At 39.2% G+C, this 19,322-nt stretch overlaps 3 protein-coding genes across 8 annotated transcripts in view; 1 reads left to right on the forward strand and 2 right to left on the reverse strand.

The window, feature by feature from the left end:
- The window catches only part of Eif4g (eukaryotic translation initiation factor 4 gamma), a 44,182-nt gene extending 34,884 nt beyond the window's left edge, over window positions 1–9,298 (reverse strand). Inside the window, exon 1 of one of the 3 annotated variants that reach the window (XM_076808361.1) lies at window positions 8,338–9,298. In XM_076808361.1, the coding sequence (XP_076664476.1) occupies window positions 8,338–8,533 (196 nt within the window). In that variant the 5' untranslated portion in view covers window positions 8,534–9,298. Of the gene's footprint in view, window positions 1–5,743; window positions 6,800–8,337 lie in introns of those variants that run through there. The other 2 variants (XM_076808362.1, XM_076808363.1) reach the window with 2 other exon arrangements.
- A 969-nt stretch (window positions 9,299–10,267) lies between these two features.
- Window positions 10,268–11,810, forward strand: LOC143366912 (protein LZIC). Its single transcript, XM_076808379.1, has 4 exons — window positions 10,268–10,426; window positions 10,777–10,908; window positions 11,008–11,143; window positions 11,225–11,810. The coding sequence occupies exons 2-4, from the start codon at window positions 10,808–10,810 to the stop codon at window positions 11,567–11,569; spliced, it is 582 nt and encodes a 193-aa protein (XP_076664494.1). The 5' UTR covers window positions 10,268–10,426; window positions 10,777–10,807; the 3' UTR covers window positions 11,570–11,810.
- A 715-nt stretch (window positions 11,811–12,525) lies between these two features.
- On the reverse strand, window positions 12,526–18,454 carry LOC143366908 (zinc finger MYND domain-containing protein 11). Of its 4 annotated transcripts, XM_076808370.1 has the most exons (9): window positions 15,882–16,015; window positions 14,787–15,197; window positions 14,388–14,715; window positions 14,000–14,313; window positions 13,775–13,807; window positions 13,495–13,657; window positions 13,151–13,419; window positions 12,874–13,056; window positions 12,526–12,791 (listed from the first exon to the last, which is right to left on the reverse strand). In XM_076808370.1, the coding sequence occupies exons 1-9, from the start codon at window positions 15,933–15,935 to the stop codon at window positions 12,669–12,671; spliced, it is 1,878 nt and encodes a 625-aa protein (XP_076664485.1). In that variant the 5' UTR covers window positions 15,936–16,015; the 3' UTR covers window positions 12,526–12,668. The 4 variants fall into 4 exon arrangements, with proteins under 4 accessions (XP_076664485.1, XP_076664484.1, XP_076664481.1 ...); XM_076808369.1 differs by lacking the exon at window positions 15,882–16,015 and adding an exon at window positions 18,202–18,454 and having other exon boundaries at window positions 13,151–13,657; XM_076808366.1 differs by having other exon boundaries at window positions 13,151–13,657; window positions 15,882–16,014.
- Between the last annotated feature and the right edge of the window lie 868 nt (window positions 18,455–19,322).

Genomic DNA, 19,322 nt, shown 5'->3' on the forward strand with positions numbered 1-19,322 from the left:
ATAATCGATTAACATGATTTTCGGTCGCCATTGCACATAAGATTCCTTCGCGTGACATATTTAAAAAAAAAAAAAGAAGAAGGACACGCATCGTAACAGTAAAAACTCTCTCTCTGTGGAATTCGGGGAATTCCAAATTTAATGCCTGGCGATCTACAACGAAGCTAAAGTTCGATTACAAAATTGGAAAGAAGCAAAAGTCAAATCGGGTGAGCCGATGCTCGCATTTCGGTGCATAGATTTTTACCGCATTGCCGACGAGGACGCGGTGGTGGAATTAGTACTATAATAAACCGTGTCGAGGCGAACAAATTTAACAGTCGTCGAATAAAAAAAATATATTTGTTAATTATTTATTTATTATTTCTCTGACTGTCGATGCTCGTGTGAGCAGATTTGTATTACTTGAAGAGGAACAGGGAGAGCGCCGAATTTTTCGTTGAGATTGTACGTTATTTAATGGCCGCTAAGTATTTTCAATGAAATCGAAGGAAATTGATAATTAAGAAACTGTGCTGCTCGTGTATTTATGCGGGATATATTGGATATAACGACTGTAGCATATTCCATATCAATTACGAATTTCTTACCCACGACATAAATTAAATCTTGAATCTGAAAACAATGTGAGAAAATGCATATTTAAGCTGGCTGCATTTACACAGTTAATAAAAAATGCGAGTGCCCCCAGTACGGCGAAATCTTTGCGAATAAACGAGCGGAAACTCTTCGGAATTAATAGTGCCGATTCTCCGAATCCTTAATCCGAATACGTTCTTTTCGTCACAGAAACGTCGATCCTTTAAATGCAATCCGCGTATGCAAATTCGCAGACACTTTCTGCCTAGAGTACCATTTTTTTTTTTTTCAACAACGAGCGTACAGTGTCTTAGAAAAAGAGAAGACCTATGTAAATTTAAACTCCGTGAATTTGTAGGATCTCTATATAATTACCGAACAAAGTATAACGATAGAAGTGGAAATTAGAATACAAAGATCACCAGAATACTCTTACGAACCTAATAGTTCGATAAGCAAGTTCGATAATGTAATAGCAAGATCAGCTCTACGGCTATTAAAAACTTTACCACCTAAAATAAATAAAAAAAAATTTATGTTAAACGATTTTATTAAAAATGTAGTAAAAACTAAATTAAAATGCACTAAACACTAAAAAATAATTATTTTCTTGTACTTCAATTTTGATGGTGTTAAAATGGTGTTTGATCACTTTAAATAAAATCGTCGGGCACGATATTTCAAAACAGGATATGAACCACTTTAATACTTCACCTTCTGGTTGCACATGGTGCCCCACGATTTTATTTAAAGTGATCAAACACCATTTTAACACCATCAAAATTGAGGTACAAGGAAGGAATTATTTTGTAGTTTTTAGTGCATTTTAATTTAGTTTTTACTACATTTTCAATAAAATCGTTTAACATAAAATTTTCTATATATATTTTTTATTTTCTAGTTTTTAGTGTTTGTGGATTTACAGTTCACAGCTCAGACTTCTATACAAATATCTTTTATTGCTGTATACAGTTTAACAGTTTGCTTAAACGTTGTAGTGCTACAGTCACTAAAAAATAATTCTTTATTTTAATAACGCCTGCAAAGTTTTAGTTTTACTATTCGAACATACGTGACGGATCATTTCTCGATAAATTGTGCATTATCGGTAATCGTGATGCGACTAGCGTACCGAACGCAGCGGCTTTTTGTCGTGTTCGTGAAGAACGCGAGTGGCTGATTTCAAGTCGCTTGGATTTGTGGTTATGGGTTATATTTATCGATGACTGGGTAATTTTTTCACCCCCATGGGTTAATTTTTTTTTTTAATATTGTATTGTCATCCAAACTACGCAAGCCAGCAAAGTTTCAAGACACTTTGATAGTTGGAAGTGGGTTAGGGTCATTCCGGGAGAGACGCACCTAATGGAGAGATGCACTTCCTGTTCCGGCCACGCTACATAAGTGGCAGCATTGCTTCAACGCTTAAGACGCGTGTTCTTATCTACAAACACAATCTTATTAAACGAATCACATCGATCGTGCGGTTTAAGTTCATTGAAATTGAAAAAATTTCATTGCGTTGGATTTCAGGCGAAAAATTTGTGTGAACGGTGAGTAAATTGGAATCGTTGCCCGGAGTGCTTAAAATGGCTCCACAAAATATGCACTATGTATCCTCCCCTCTGTAATATGTGTAGAAGAGAAAAAAAAGAATGAAAGTAGGGAGAAGAGGGTACCAACAAGTAGTTGCATCGTCCCCGAATCTGAAGTGCATCTCTCTCTCAGGTCTGGGGTTAGATGCACTTTTTCGAAGTTTTTTAGAAAACATATTTGCATATTAAAATAAAGTTTTTATATATTTAATATGTTATTTTGTGAAAGAGATTGAAATAAACAATCAAACTACATTTACCTAAATCTTCAGTTGTATTTATTTGCGACTTTATAAGCAATCGAAGAAAAGTGCTGCGTCTCCCCTGAAATGACCCTAAATTTGAGTTGCCAGATTTGAACCCTACATACAAACCAACAGAGGATCGAAGCTGAATCGTTTAAAAAGAACCCAGAAGACGAATAGTAACCACTCGGAATAACAGAAACACTCGTGAAATCATATTTTGCGTTTCCTAAATCACCTGACAATACTGTTCTTATTTAATTGGCCACAGTGCTGCCGCTAAGAACAATTGCCTACTTTTGCTACTAGGAACCGAAGACAAAGGCGATTCATGCGCACTATCAAGGTGTCGATTTGGATTCAAGGAGATGCACTTGTAAATTAAATAATGCAGCGGGGATCTCTACGGGGAGCAGCGGCTGGTGAGAAGAAGGGACACGATAATTTCGTGAGCCGTGCACAGCGTAACCGTAAAGGCATGGCCGTTGAAAGGAGCGAGGAGATCAGCGAGAAAAGCGAACAAAGTACGGTTAGTTTCTCCCCGGATGTCTGATGGCCTCTTTCTTGTACCAGCGGCCTTGCCAGGAATGCACGTTTTCCGCCGGTACGCCGTTTACTTCAGCTTCGATTCAAATCGATGCACAGACGTCTGCCACCTTTCACCCATCGTCTCCTAATCACGTGACCAATGTTGTTATCGTTTTAACGTCGTCATCGTCCCCCTTTGTTGCCACTCGAATTGTCTCTCGTTCAATGATCAGCTTCTACTCCTCATTGCGCAACATTCGAGTACGCTATTCCCCCCGCGCGATTTATGAAACATTTGCTCGATAAAACACACGCGGATGAGTGCGAGGAATAAAACAACAGATCGATTCGAATCACTTATCAACACTTCTGTGGCTTTTCCAGAAGAATTTACTTTATTCCTCTCTTCTTTGAAATTTTACTCCAGTAATTCGATCGACTCGAATCAACGCGATTCTGTTTGGAATATTCGAAGAAGTAATACGTGGCGGGCCAGAAATTTCAAGTGTAAACAGATCTCTTACGAAATTAGGTATATTTTTTAACGTCGCTTTTAAAATAGCCGAGTTGAAGCTACGCTTTAAAATAGCAAAGGGTTTAAGTAACCGTTCAAAAGAAATAACGAAAAGTTGGTCCGAAACCAGCAAGATTAAAGCTTAACAGCCATCGTATGCTCGCTTTGGTCAACCACTTGTCCGAACTATCACTCGCAAAACAGAAAGAGAAAGGGGATCTGCGGTGGTGTTTCGACGCAACCAAATAACTAGGTAGCGTATCGAAGAATTCTACGAACGATAGTTTCTAATTGACGTGAAAATCAGCGACCGCGTGGGACTCTATTACCGCGATCTCGTAACACACATTTAAAAAGCTTTTAAAAAAAAAAAAGTAAAGTTAGAGTCGGAGATAAGCCAATTCCTCGAAGCTTCGAAAGTAGGAGATATAGATGCGCATGATATATTCGCGATTGAACACTTAAGATACACGCTCCCCCTCTACTTTTTAGAGTTTCAATTTGTATCGAATTGAAACAGAACTTTACTCGCGCTCTGTGCATAGGAGCACAAAACGAACCAGTGGCCTGAAGTCCGCGTAAAATCCTACCCGGACCTGGGTTTCCAGGTTGGATTGCGGAATCGGCGTGACTACGTTGCAAAATTCATATCCTGATACGTTAAAAGCTTTCACATGCTTCGCAAGCATCGAAGCTTACATTTCAACATGTTAACGCGGCAACATTTCTGCATATAACGATACTTAATGCATAAAAAAAAATACGCACTTATAATTGAATTACTTCACAAAAAGAATTACCGCTCCTGTTGTATTTCTGTGTATCCGTGGAACGGACGCAGAGCCAAAAGTTTCAAAACGACATGTAATTGCTTTCTCTCTGTGAGGCAATCTTTCTCAATTACAATTCCATGCGTGTAGCTTTTAGAGGAACTTTACAATTAAATAATCATAATCGCGTGGCAGTCCTGGTGAGACATATACGTACAGAGAATTAATTGCAGATGCATCTCTGTGCCGAGCCGCAATTTTATTGGCTGTCCCGTGCATTATGCAATTCCATCTGCGATGGCCTTTGCGATGAACAGACATTACTCAACAAGACTGGACGACAGAAGACCTTGGCAACCTCGACAGAAACTTACCCCGACGGTTCAACAATTTCTCTCTTTCGTACAACGTATTGCAACGAAAAGTGAAACCACAAATCGCATCCATAATAACTACGTTAATTTCAAATGTTATATGTTACAAATTAGTGGTGAGATTTAAAGATAAACAATGCGGAAAGTGTACATGGATTATATAGGAAATTCGCCGAACTTCCTCGTAAATAACTCAACAACTAATTACTTTGAGGAAAAGATATTTCAAGCAGAAGTTTAATTATACCGAAAGGGTATATAACAGAAGAATTGATTTTCTGCTATTTCACTATTTCGAATTCCAGAGTTGAGACGTTGAGAATTTTGTTGAAAACACATGCAAAATATGGAAGATAATTATTGCACTGCATGCTTCTCTTTAATACAATGAAATTCTCGTTTGGAAACATTTCCCCATTGAAATAACAGTTTTGGAATTAATTGCGATTATCAAGTTAGAAGAATCACCCTGTATATCCAGGTTCAACTACTCGAAGCTAATCGTTCTGTTTATGAATCAGCATGGGAAATAATGACAAATGGTGTATTGAGTTCTGGATTGTCAATAACAGATGAATCGTAACGCGAGGAGTTACCTCATTGCTAAGTTCCATCGAAATTCGACACGTGTTTGCAGGCACACATCGTGTACCTGTAACGTTCCCGCTACTACCCGTTCGGCGAATATCGGACAGCTACGCGTGACACACGTGACACATCAACTGGTAGGCCAATCATCACCTGGTAGATGATTACAGACTCACGCGACATCTCCCGAAATCCCTAGCAAGTACCTCCTCTCTCTCGTTCCGTGTTCGTTCGCGTTGCCTTGGCGCAAGAATTTATCGCGGAAGCCTTTAATCCGTTTCTTTTTCTCCCTCGCTAACAATAAGAAGATAAGAACAAACTGTGCTCGCTAACGTGGGCCACGCACGAGCTCGAGGAGCGGTTAAACAAATCAGCCTCCACTCTGTGCCGAAGAAATGCGCAACGAATGGAAACAACGAAGCGTGTCTACTGTGCTGCGAAAGGAGAGGATCGGGGCAACTCCGCGCGAAGTTGGGGCGTTACAGAGCGACGTGAAAACATTGGTTAGCGACAGACGACTGCCGCGAACGTAGCGTGACATTCAACTTACCCACCACCGTCGACATTTTCGCCTTTGTGTGACGTACTACGCCTGGGTCCAAGCTCTCCTCTGGCTGTTAACGTTAGCGATGGTAAGAAACCGTGACGATCGGGCGCATGTTTAGCGGCGCGATTGCCCAGTGGCGGATCCTGCCCACTCTCGTTCTCGACATATACGGCTGGCGAGCCACGCACCCACGAGGTCCTTCGAGCTATCGCCGTGAAGAGGAATCGCGTGCGGCCGTATGGCGCGAACGGTTGAAAACGGGGAACCGGTGGCACACGGCTGGCGCGAATGAATGGGGCACTCCTCGTGCTTCGCAAACGAAAAGACCGCTCGTCGAAATTATATAACCTCCGCGGGCCAGCGAAGACGGCACGATACTGGCTGGTCGATGTTTTCGCCCGAGTTAGTATCCCGCACGGCCCGGCAATACCGCTGCTGCTACTGTGCGCGTTACTACTATCACATTTAACCCGCTCGCGTGGTAAATCGCCACCTTTTCAAAGGCCGTCTCGGCTGTGTCAAGTATCAACGAATATGCTTCCCCATTCTAGCTCCTCTAAACGCGACGCCCTGCGTGTATATACACGGCGATCGCGCGGAACACGTTCATGTCGTTTAAGTACACACACTTAACACGCGCTCCAACCAACCATATGCTCCTCTCGAAGGGAATTTCGCGGCGCGATACACAGATAGCACACTTCGGTTTATCGTCGGGAATGAACGTGCGCGACGGAGAGACCGAAAGAGTTTCCATACGAGCGCGAATGGAATTATTGAAACTCCTCTCGGGTAACAGGGAATAAACCACTAGCTTTCTTTCTCTATCTCTCTGTTGTCGTGATAGTCGAAAGCAGCGCAGGTTTACGAGGCAGCCTTGAAAATACCACCCTGCGAGAAAGACGGCGACAGTTTTAATGATACTGCACACAATTCGAACGTATCTATCCGTGAACGTTCGTTTGCTCGGTAGTGAAACTGTGGTGGTATTTTCACTGTAAGGCAAATAAGAGAGAAAAAAAAATTAGCGAGAAACGTGTGTACCGTGTGGCTTGATTGCCACATGTACACAGACTATGCGCGACATACAGCCGAACCCGACGCTCGGATGTTTTCGTCAGCCTTCGGCGACTTAGCTATGTCGCCCCGTTTCATCCTATTCTCCTTCTCTGTTCCTTTCTCGACTTCTTTCCCCGTTTTCGCCTCGCGTGAATACTTCTCCTCGTTACATCCTTTCACACGACCCATATATATGTATCTATTATTCTTGCTTCTGCTCGAATTCGCCCGTTAAACGATCGGCAATTTAGTACAAGGAGAATGCTTCGTAAGATTCAACAGATTGCCGTGCTTCCCCGCCCATGCTTGTTTCTCTCCGCCTATATATGTATACGTACATGCTCCTCGTGCATGCTCGTTTGTCCCACCGACGATTCCGCGAAGTGAAAATTGCGATTTTCATGCGGGAATTCTTGTCAACGTGGAAGGGCAAGGCAACCAGCATAAGGTAAATTGAAAGGCGATGGTTTACGGAGAGCATAACTGATGTACGGGAAGTCACCAATTACGTCGACGTGATTTAATAACAATGTCAAGTGTCTTCAATGAGGTCGTCCCAAGACTGGCTTACACTTGAAATTACAGACGTCTGAATAAAATACGTAAAGAGTAAAAGTGATACCCTCCTGATATCGACATAATTGCCTCGTCGCTGTCTACTTAGTTGCTACCTACTTACGATCCCTAAACCTTTCCCAAACATGATTCTAGAATTAACGGAGAAATGTATACGTAAATGCGTCCCACTCTTCGCAAGCCTGAAGATGGAGAACTCAACAGTAATAACTTATATAATAAGTAGCAAATAGCTTGATAAATTACTAGCTCCGTGATAAGTGAAAGAGAAAATAATGAGAACTACAAAAGTTCGATATATCGGACAGTAGTAAAACTCGCATAATTACAATGACTCTTATGGCTTCCATAATTTCATTAAGCTGGCTTTCCGTGTTTAGCGGTCGTTTGTCTACACGTGTAACAATACAAAACAATTGAAATGCAAAGTTATTAAAAAAAAATTGCATATTCAACTAGTAATTCAAACATTGGAAAACGTTGATGTACCTTGCCAAATATTAATTGATTAGAACTAAGCATTTTTAAAAAAAAAAATACGTTAAACACCGATATACTACAAAATGATTAAAAGTTGAAATTGCTTTTAAAATTGTACAAAGCCACCTATTCACGGACGTAAATAGCACACAACCTTTTCCGTCCGTTTGTTGCAATATTGCTCAAGTGCCATTCGATAAACTGAGAATAAATTATCAAGTACAATTACAAAGGAAGCTAAAAAAAGTGTTGCGACGTGCAAGGTAACTGCGCCGATGTCGACATTTTTACAAAATCTACCTAATGGACAGCCACATGGACCGCATGGTTCTCCTAACCTCAAAACATAACCTCCACCCGACCGAGGCATACGGTCGATCTCCACTGCGTAGCGGAATGTATATGCGACAAATTTCACGAGCGTACGGTTGATACGTAGTAAACGCTAGGCGGTACGAGGCATTTATGCAATTTATACTCACCAGCATTCGGCACGAAGCGCGGTGTGTTAGCAGAAACCACCGTGTTGTAACCCTGGGGCGAGTGGATGCTCGGTTGATTAACGTTCACTAGTAGCTGCGGCTGATGCTGCGGGTTATGATGCGGCTGTTGCGGTTGCGAATGATGTTGATGATGATGGGGCAGGTGGTGGTGCTTCCCTTTCGTCGGCATGCTCATCGCAGGCGTAGGCCTCCCTTCTTTAAACTCTCCACTATCTTCAAAGCTTGTTGCCTTATGTGGCTCTCTGAGGTCCTCATAGGTACGTTATTTTCTAACGCGCGCGTAGTTAAGCGTGATGCTCGTCGAGGGGCTTGAACGTCTCGATTAGATCTCGCTGGAATATCCGACGTGCACGAAATGATGGTTAGCGTTCGGTCACCCGTACGAAACTGATGGCACGTTTACACGCGCGCGCACTTCAGTCACGGCCAATTCATGCACAAACACCGCCGCGGATCTCCTATTCTCCAGCACTATTTTCGTTACAACAACACTGGTCTCCTTTGTGCCCACTGCTAAATCTTGCGATCATTCCACACGCCCGACTTTGTCCGTTGTGGTCCGTTGGCTTATTCCATCGAAAGTGTTTGCCGCCCTTATCGGTTCCTTTTCCAAGATTCGCGCGCGGCCTGCAGTTATTCAACTGCGCACAGACGCACGTACCTTTCCCCCGCAGTACTAACGGATTATTATAGTTGCTAAGCCGTTACCCACGCCGTTCTACCTGCCTAAAACGTGTAAATCGTCTGACAAACAGTGGATGACTTGTTTTCTTGTAAGAAAAAAGAAGCGACGCGAACCACGCATTGAGCACGACCACAGCACGCCTTTCTTCCCATTTCCTTCTATCTAAACGGTCCTTAACGTTGGTACGAAGCCGTTAACCCACCGTGCCTTTTGTACGAGACGAATTCAATGTGAATCAAGGAATCGTCGATGAGCGATATTTATTAAACTGTTCGATTACAAATAGTGGAAGCCAGATGCGCGATAATTAATATTCCCGAAAGGCACTATTTTTTTCGAAACGACATTAACGGTTTTGTGGTAATGCGGTGAAAAAAAATTTGTCCACTGACCAATCGGATTTCAGGCACGAACTATGTAACGAACGTAGAGTCGATCAAGTAACTATTTCATTGGTTGTTAGCGTATTATTACAATTCTTTGTTAAGTAGTTTGTAGCAATGTGTCTATTGTAATCTGTTAATTAAAAGTTTCTAATATTTCTACATATAACATCCCATTGTTATCGTTTACAAATAACTAATTATGTATGTAATGTTTCTCGCATTCGAAATGCCACGAACAAAGATGGAATCGTTTTTAGACGAAATTAAGGCACTATAGAAACATTAAAAGTTCAAGAATTATCCTAAACTTGAAAACTAATGTTTCACTAAAATAGTAAATATATAAATGATTATGACATACATGTAAATAATTTATATATGCACACTTCGAACTGAAATATCTACCTGAATCACACCTTTCATTGTGTATTATACGAAACAGGGAAAGTATACTTTCTTTCACCCTGACTTTCGAGTATTCCATCCTTAGCGTGCTAGTGATCTTCTAGGCAGTGATCGCAACAACTTGTATCGTCATTGATTGGTTGCCGCGATTTGGAGCAAAAGCGGAAGTAAATAGAGAAAGAAACTGTAAAAATAGAAAGAGACAGAAATGCTGGCAGAAAGAGAGAGATAAATACTGATAGAAAGAGATAGATAAACGTTTAGGTTATGTTATTTCCGGTTTTGCTCCAAAATGGCCGCGCTAATACCGATCGCTCCCTAGAGGATCACTATAGCGTGCGAGCTTATAGAGACAAATGGAATCCTTTTTCGTATAAGCTCGCACGCGGGCCGAGCATGCGAAAGACGGAGTGTCTGTCGCCTGAAAATTAGAGTGGGACGAAGTGTTATCATGACACTGTCATGCTCTCTGTCCCTCGCTCCCGGCGCAAGGCAGGAGTGAAACAGTGTGAAACAGAAACGGTGGGGATAGCGATGACGCGACGACTTGTAACATAGATGCAAAACGGAGGTTGTAGGGAGAGAGAATATTGTACGTATATTTTCTTACACACTATACCAGCAGCATATGAATTCAACTAAAATAAGTAAATAAATGGGATACAATCCCGGAATGTCGCCATATTTAAAAAATTGTATGGTAAACAATTGTTAGTCACACTCTTGACAGCAAATACAATTGGCCGGCTTGCAAAAGGGAGAATTGTAGGGATTAAGAGTGGTATAAATAAGAAAATAAAAACGAAACGATGAGAAAGAATTTTGAAGCATTCTTTACAAAATTCTTTGTCGAATATGTTTACAACGATAGAGCTAAATTCATTTTTATCGTAACCTTAGTTTATGCAGATGTTAAAATTTATTGTTCCTTTTCTGCTTCAGATCTTAATCGTCGCTACTTTCCATTCTGAAAATGAGTTCCCATGGTAAGCTGGAAACTGAAAAGTTGAGAAAGTATTTGGAGGAACAATTGCATAGATTGGTGCAGCAATTGGAGGATATAAAGGAAATCCGGTATCTCAGGAAGACTATTATTCTTCTCGTTTTTTCTCCATTAATATTTTTGAATCTTGTAATATATATGTGGTTTCATGAAATTATGAATTTTAATAGGAACACGTTAGACGAGGATGCTTACGAAGAACTTATGCAACTCACACGAGAAGATTTGCAAGAGTTCAATGCAAGTCTGCAAAGGATGATATCTGGTGATACAACATTAATTGATGAATTGGGCGCTGTACAATTGGTACGTTACAAACATGTTTTAATTCCAATAATTGTGCAAGTACATATTAAAGAATATATATGTTTAATTCTGTACAAACAGGCAACCCAAGCAGTGATCGGCGATGCGTTTAAAACTCCCGATGTTATAAGAATGTTTGGTAAACGAGAAGTAACAGAACTTAGAAAACGTTTGGTTGAGATTGATAGTTATACAAAACTTGGTAAACTAAGCAAGGAATCTAGCGATCATCAGCGGGGAGAGGTGTTAAATGCGTTGAGGCAGCTTGGAGAGAAATTAGAACCTGAGGAATTACAATTATTAGAAAAGTTGAAGTTGAGTAACATCGACGCCAGAAGTTACGTGCAAGTGGCTGAGAGTACAGAGAAAGGTCAAATGGCTATGGCAGTAGTAGGCAATGAAGTTAGAACTAGTCAAAATACTTAAGCATTTATAATTCTCTAATAAGAATTTTATGTTCCTTATTTAAATTGACAGCCAATAATACACGGACAACGCGAGTGATCACAGATTGAAATTTTATGCAACTTAATGTGTTACCTGTGGAAATAATGTCATTTACAATTATTGACGAGTTAGCTTATATTCGAAAGATGTAGGAACACGCGATGTTCCCGAACTTGAAAAACAATTATTTACTGCTATGAATACAATTTCATACAAAACATTTTTATACTTATTTTAATACTACACATGAATTCCCTTATTTAAGTATTAATCTTTTTATTTGATCGACCATAAAAATTTTTGCTTTTATGAAAATATAAGTGGTTAAGACTGAGGATAATCCTAAGAGAACGTTTCACTATAAATTTATCTTTATAAATAGAAATGAAAATACATATGTGAATACATCATATATAATATTTAATATATTTTATTCAATATGGATCAAATCTGTATTTATCTCTAATTTTATTGTGCAACTATTGTTATATAATGTATATAAAATATGCTTGACTTGTTTCATTGTCGTAATTCACACAAATTATTTCCGAAGAGAAAGAGAGAAATAAGTTTATTCATATATTTCAAATCATATCATTGTTAATAATATGCATAGATATGTATACATAAACGCATTTTAAACATTATACTAAAAACATTTACGTGTAATAACAGAAATCAACGTTGTATAAGTTTAATATAGACTTTCACAGTGTTAAATATCTTTTTCGTTTGCGAATCTTTTGCTGCGTTGAACGTGAAAGAGCAGGCAGAAGATTTTAAGATTCTTTACGATAAGAAATGTCTGAAATGATTGAGTACTTTTTTCAATATATTTAGACATAGCGTTCGACTGGGAACTGACTGTAACATTTGTTTGCATACATATTAAAAATGCTGCCATTGAAGGATAAAGTTTACAAAGGCATGTGAAATTGGTGTCAAGAATATATTAATGTGCTTCTACAAAGTATCTTCTTTTTACAAACACAGTAGTTGTCTTAACTTCTTCCATACTCATTAGAACATGTATATATATATATATATATATATATATATATATTGCATTTATTATAAATTAGCGCTTACGCCGGCAGACTCTTTTGTGTTCACGCTGCCAGTGAACTTGCTGGCAATCAGTGCTGCAGTACGCCGTATTCCAACAGCAGTGGTATATTGCCTCAGCTTCACAATTATAACACTAGAAGTAGAATATTTATTACGATATACGCGCGAAATTGTACGAATAATGTACGCGTATAATAAAAGCATTAAAGGATTACCCATTGCTTCTTCTTTATCTCCGATATAATCTGTTGATGTCTATCTGTCAGTTGCCGCAACTCTTTAGCATGTTCAGCTTGTAGTTTCTCTAATTCTTTACATTTCTCGAGTTCCAATTCACGACGCAGCTTTTCCAATGCTGTTGTGGTAGGCTGCTCCGAAGTTCTGCGTTCCCTTTTTATCTATAAAATACAACATCACAGAACCGTAAGATAATTCGAACAGATGCATAATAAATATAATACGATTGCTTAACATGATTTCCATGTTGTATACCTTCGCAGGCAACGCTTCTGTCTGTATTTGCTCCGTCTGTACAAGAACACATTTGGATCTTGGCTCTTGAGAACTGGACGTAACCATGTCCTCTTGCGAACCTTCTTTCTTCAAACCTTGCGGGCAAGTACTGGGTATTTCTCTTGGCGGTTCATCTTCTGCCACTGGTAAACAGGGAACTTGTCTCTCTTCGCTGCCAGCTTTACACACCGAAGTTTTATCTTCGTTCTCTTTTTCCTCTTGGGAGGGCGGCACATCGCTATGGCCGTCTGAGCTGAGACGTTCAACTTTAACTCTTAGATCCTTAAAAAGCTGTTTCGCAGGATTAGAATTGATCGCCGTACTTTTCGAACCTGATGATTGTATATTTCGGATCTTTGTCGGTTTCGGGCCCTCGTTATCGTCGCTGACGTCCAACTCAGCGATCGACTTGCCCAACTTTCGCAGCAGGTTCTGATGGTGCTTCAGCTCCTCGAACGCTCTGTTCCAAGCAGTGGATCTTTTTATCTACGGAAGGCAAATTGCGCACGCTTTAAGAAACGTCTATCCCCCTTCTGACTTCACAATTGAAATGCAGTGGCGAGAAATTAGTTGTACACTTTGGGCCACTGTGTATGTGCATACCTTCATCTCTTTCCACTTCCCTTTTTCCGAAGGCTATGCAAGAATTCGTTGTTAAGACAATAATATACCTAAGTGCAACAACAATTTCTAAATTGCTCTCTCGCAACAGTTCTCCCCTATCGTGTCAGTGATACGATACACTGTAAATGCCGTGTAACCTAAACCGAGAATTTCACAGTGTTCGCGTGACTGTTTCGCGTGGAACATTTTATAGCTTATCTTTACCTGCAGGCTTTGCAGGCTGGATGTGATCGGGCGGATGAACAGTTTCTCGATGTTGGCGCGCATGTGGTGGCCTCCGAAAAAGCGAACATCATAAACGTTCCCGTTAACTTGCATGACCTTCGCCGGCCAGTACGGGTATCCCTTTTGCTTCGCGTAAACCAATTGATGCGGCGGATTGCACGGTATGCAGAACCACATTTTCTCAGATTTCTCATTCGATATTCTATAACAATCGGCGCATCGGCGTATCTCTTGAAGATCGTAGCAGCAATCCTGATACATTGTCATACCCATTTCTCCAATTATACTATGAGCTAAATATACAGATTAAAACTATTATCTGGCTGTCAGTAATACACAGGAAATTCTGCCCCCCTCGACTACGTACCTCCATGGTAGATAGTGATATTGTGTAAGATATTATGTGCATCTGCTTGAAATTCAGCGAGATTGTTGTACTCGTTCTTCTTTATTTTCTGATCCATTATTGCCAAGTCCATGTGCTGTTTTATGAGAACGTCCGGTCGCCATGCGTCTTCACCTTCGCTGAGCCAGGTCGGACCTGAATATCTATTAATTGGCGTAATAGGATCATTGTTAAAAACGATGGTGCGGTTTGTAATTTCTGGTGGTAATTTTGCTTTCAGGTGACCGCAAGTGAAACTCAGGATATGGTTCAGGTCAATCTTGTCCGGGTATGTGTCATTATTTATACTCTGCAAGAATTATTCATTCTTTATTGGTACATAGACTTTAGAATGCTTGTGACCAATCGCTATACACTCACCTCACAAAAATTACATATTTTTAATTTAAAATTACTAGGCACATGGCATTCGGGATGATAAACCCTGTAACATTGCTGACAACACTCCAACGCCCCTGCTTTCTGACATTTGCAACAATACCAGTCGTGATTATCTTCGTATATGGCATCTGTCGGCAGTCTGTAACTTTCCTGTTCTATACCATTCTTCGTTGGTACTTTCTTTAAATAGACAAGTCCGTCACTAACTGCTTTGTTCAATTCTTCTTGCGCTTCCTGCTCTGTTATCCCATAAACCCGAGCTAAATGCCGCACCATACGGTCATTACTAGGTAGACTTCTTTGATGTACAGTTATCTTTATAGCGTCCCATATTCGTTGTGTCATAAACGGATCAGTTCTTCGACGTATAGACATACTGATCAATAAGTGCTGAAATCGAAATACAGGTTCTTATTAAACATCTTTTTCACGGATACTTCGTTTTATGTTGCAATAGAAATTGTATTTTTCTCGAGAAACATAGTCGGTACCAGCATGATTCACCCCATAGATATATAATCAAGCTGCCCTCATATTGCAATAGTGTCATATCTATTATGTACAACTGTTGTTCAGATACCCCCATATTAAGCACCATTTATCAAACTATGATACCTATATGCAGCGGTCTCTTTAAACAGTACTTTTTTCAACTCCACCGAGTGTACAACTATACTTCCCGAAACTAACTTACTAATCCGTGGACGCGTAGTATCATGTATTTTGTAATACTCAGTGTAGGAGCATATACATTATTACTGTCCAGTTTCATTACAATTGCGATTTTGTTAAGGCAATTTAAACAGACAAAGACTACATCGTTGTTTATCTTGTCAACATCCGACGTATTATTTTCTATACTTACGTCAATTGTATTGCTAATAAATGACGTAGGAAACGCGACTTACACAGATCATAGTAAGTGGAACGATATGTTTCCTGATAATTTGGATAGCGGTATGTGGAATCAAGAAAGTGATAATAGAAAAGATGAGAACGATAAATTCAGAAGATTTTACGAGAGATCGATTTTATTCAATGCAACTGTAAAAGAAAATAATTCTACTGCGATACCCGAATGTAATATGACAAACTTAATGATGAAATATGGAATGCTGCTCTTTCCATTCACCAATTCATTCGTGTCTCTGTTGATGTTCTCGGTGCAGTGCAATTTAAATGTACGTGGCTTGAAGCGTCAGTGCTTCAAATTTCTCCAATTTCAAAGATGCGACAGTGTGAATAAATCTGAGCCAGAGAATGTGGAAAAATGCGAGATATCTGTGGTAGATGAAAGCTCTAAAATACAATCTGATCCGAAATCGAAATTAGTGAAGCATAGAAACCTTTCGTTAATTAAGGAGTATAGAAGAAAACTCTTAGAGGCTTTTAAGAGCGATGGAATAGAGAAAGATGGTAAAAAGATCATTGGTATATTTCTAATAAGCCAATGGCTCATACCCATTCTTGTCACGGGACTTTTATATTTAGCTGAGTACGATAACAGAAGTTATATTAAGTATGGGGAGAATGTACAGTGTTTTAGTGGAAGCATCTTTAATGATTGTTACAATACGATACCTATGAATATTGTACAAGATGTTTATTCCGGAAACAATACTCAGGTGAACGAAATAATATCTAAAGTGCAAAGTGTTGTTCATTCTGTATTAAATGATACATATGAAGCGTCACGCAATATTAGCCATACCACTCCTTATAATATTTCTGACCTATTAAATGCGACAAACTATATGGAATATGGTATGCACACAAGCATCATGAACAATAGTATTGCAAATACTGAGGCTAATCCAATAGAAAATACAGTAGCGACGGAGTATGGAAACCCTGACAATTTAACGAGTATTGAAAACAGTACTGATTCACTAAATCATATACAATTGAGAAACGTTACAAATGAACACGATACAGAATTGCTGCTGTTCAATTCTTTAATGATGAATTCGTCAGAGACCACATCAGCGAACGAAGACAATTCGCAAAATACAATTATAGCAAGCAACACCGAGCCAACGCAATTTAATGAATTCGAAACAGTTTCTTCTACCGAAGCTGAAACCATTACAGATAAACCTACAGAAGTTAACGCACAGCAAGCTGTATCAGCAATATCCAACGATCAAATATATGCAGGCATAATCGAGCGTATTCGTAACATTACTATGCATTATAAGCTAAAGGGCTCCTATAAAAATAATTACCAATACAACAAAAAACAGCCGAAACAGAGCAATCTAGAACCACAGTTTCAATATACTCCTACTATGGACAAACAAAATCCACCATCAGTTATTGAAATCATTAATTACCAAAATGATAATACATCAAAGATAACACCAGTACATATAATAGATACATGCTTTTTATCAATTCCAATTTTGAAATTACATTTACTTGTACTTGTGTTTGTCATATATTTCCTGCCAATTTTGTTTTCCTCAATCTTGCAACAGCAGGGAAAATTAAATTGTAAAATCGTTTTGACCAGATTACAAGTGGAATGTGCAATGTTATCAAACGAGGTCAATACCAATGTTGGGAACAACGTTACTGATACAAGTCCCACTTACTCTACAAATTTCAAATCAGTTTTCACGGGAGAACAAAATCCTGCACACTCGATAGGTAATTTGGGAGAAATGGACAAAGAATTTAGCACATTAGAGCAGGTAGAAATACACAACGAAGGCTCGAACAAACAATATAAAATTAACGACTGCGATAGAAGTAAAATGCATTCGCATATGATGAAACAGGTAGAAAACACGTTGAAGCTGTTTAAGATGATCAAAATGTCTTTATTGTGCGGAACGCTATTGTGGACACCCATATTTTCAGAAGTTTTATTCAAAGTATTCGCGTTTTTGTATGTACCAGAATGGTTGTTAAATATTACGTATCTAGCTGGTCTAGCATTCGGTATTCTACGAAATATACTCAACCTAAAAATGATAAAACTTCAAGAAACTGATGCGATTGCTGTAAAAACAAACAGTATATATCCTATAGAAGTGGATCAGAATTAAATTTCACATTCCTTTGTATTAAAACATCTGAGGATAAAGTCTTTCCACCGAAAGGCCATTTAGTTGTAATGCCGCGCTAAAGTTCTACGTGCTATATATTTACAGTTTCACTTATAAATGGCATTACAAAAATCAATGCCAATAACACTTTAGATATAAGACCACCAGAAGTTGAACTAATGTTACCATGGGATTGGAATGTATTTTAACAGATTCTTTTCATTGCAAAGGCAGTGTAACAACGAGGAATAAATACTTTCATTCTGACAAATATTGCAATTCATTATTATTCTCGGATTATAATCACGCTCGCAGGGATTCTACTAGAGTCTAGGTCTGCTTACCGAAGCTGACGCACACACTTGCTGCTCATGTATTGTTACTTTCCGACCATGAACGAAAATTTTACTTCAGGATCACGACCAAGCATCAATTCATGCTCTCGCGTTTTATAAACAAAAAGTTGCTTAGGGCGAAAGAGAAATTTTCGCCGACGCCCGAGTGCAATAATAAGACAGTAATTAACGTTGGAGACGCGCAGCTACATTGCACATATCGCGTACGTCATAAGTTCAACCTAACCTTAACGGTGCGCGCGCACCTCGCGATTCAAATTCGTGTACCGCCAAATCATTATGCATACGCAGTAACAAATCTTAGGGATGGGTTTCTCGGAGCGTCGAAGCACTCGAAACCTCGACACCCAAGAAAGTTTCGAGCTTCGAGAATTCGGAACTTTGCACTTTTCTCGTGATTCGAATCTCTCGAATGCCAGATAAGGATAAGTATAAAATCATTGAATAAAAAATCGAGAATTTGTATATTGTTACCTATATTTTTGTTTAACTATGGTCAATAGAGATTCATGCAAGTATTTTGTTGACCTCAAATCTTAAGAGGTCATTCGCCTTTGATCGGCCGACAAATTGAGCAATTTTTTAAAGTTTCTTTTCTCAGTAAATACATCATATAATGAAATAAATCTTTTTGGTATTTATTAAGCTACTCTTATATTACACAGAAAAAAATTAAAAAGAATTTTTTTAATTTGATTTAATCGTTCTTTTACAGCGTCAATATGGTACCTAAAAAACAAGGTATGTTCGTGGTGTAGGTGATTTCCCGGCTCAGGCTTATTTGAAAGGAAAAAATTCGTAAAGATTCTCAACCTGTATGAGTGTCGCTATCGCCCGTAGCTCAATTAACAATTTTTGTTGAAAAGTAACAAAATGGCGCCGGTTTGAAAAAAAAGGTTTGACAATACACCCAAAATTATGTTTTCGCCAGGTGTTCCCCGAGTAAGATTTCGGTTATTTCTCGACAAAATTTGTTAATTGAGCTACGAGCGATAGCGACACTCATGCAGATTAAGAATCTTTCCGAATCTTTTGTTTCAGATAAACCTGAGCTGGGAAATCACCTACGCCACAAACATACTCTTTTTTAGGTGCCATATTGACGCTGT

Source organism: Andrena cerasifolii, chromosome 3, assembly GCF_050908995.1.
Source record: "Andrena cerasifolii isolate SP2316 chromosome 3, iyAndCera1_principal, whole genome shotgun sequence".
NCBI lineage: Eukaryota > Metazoa > Arthropoda > Insecta > Hymenoptera > Andrenidae > Andrena > Andrena cerasifolii.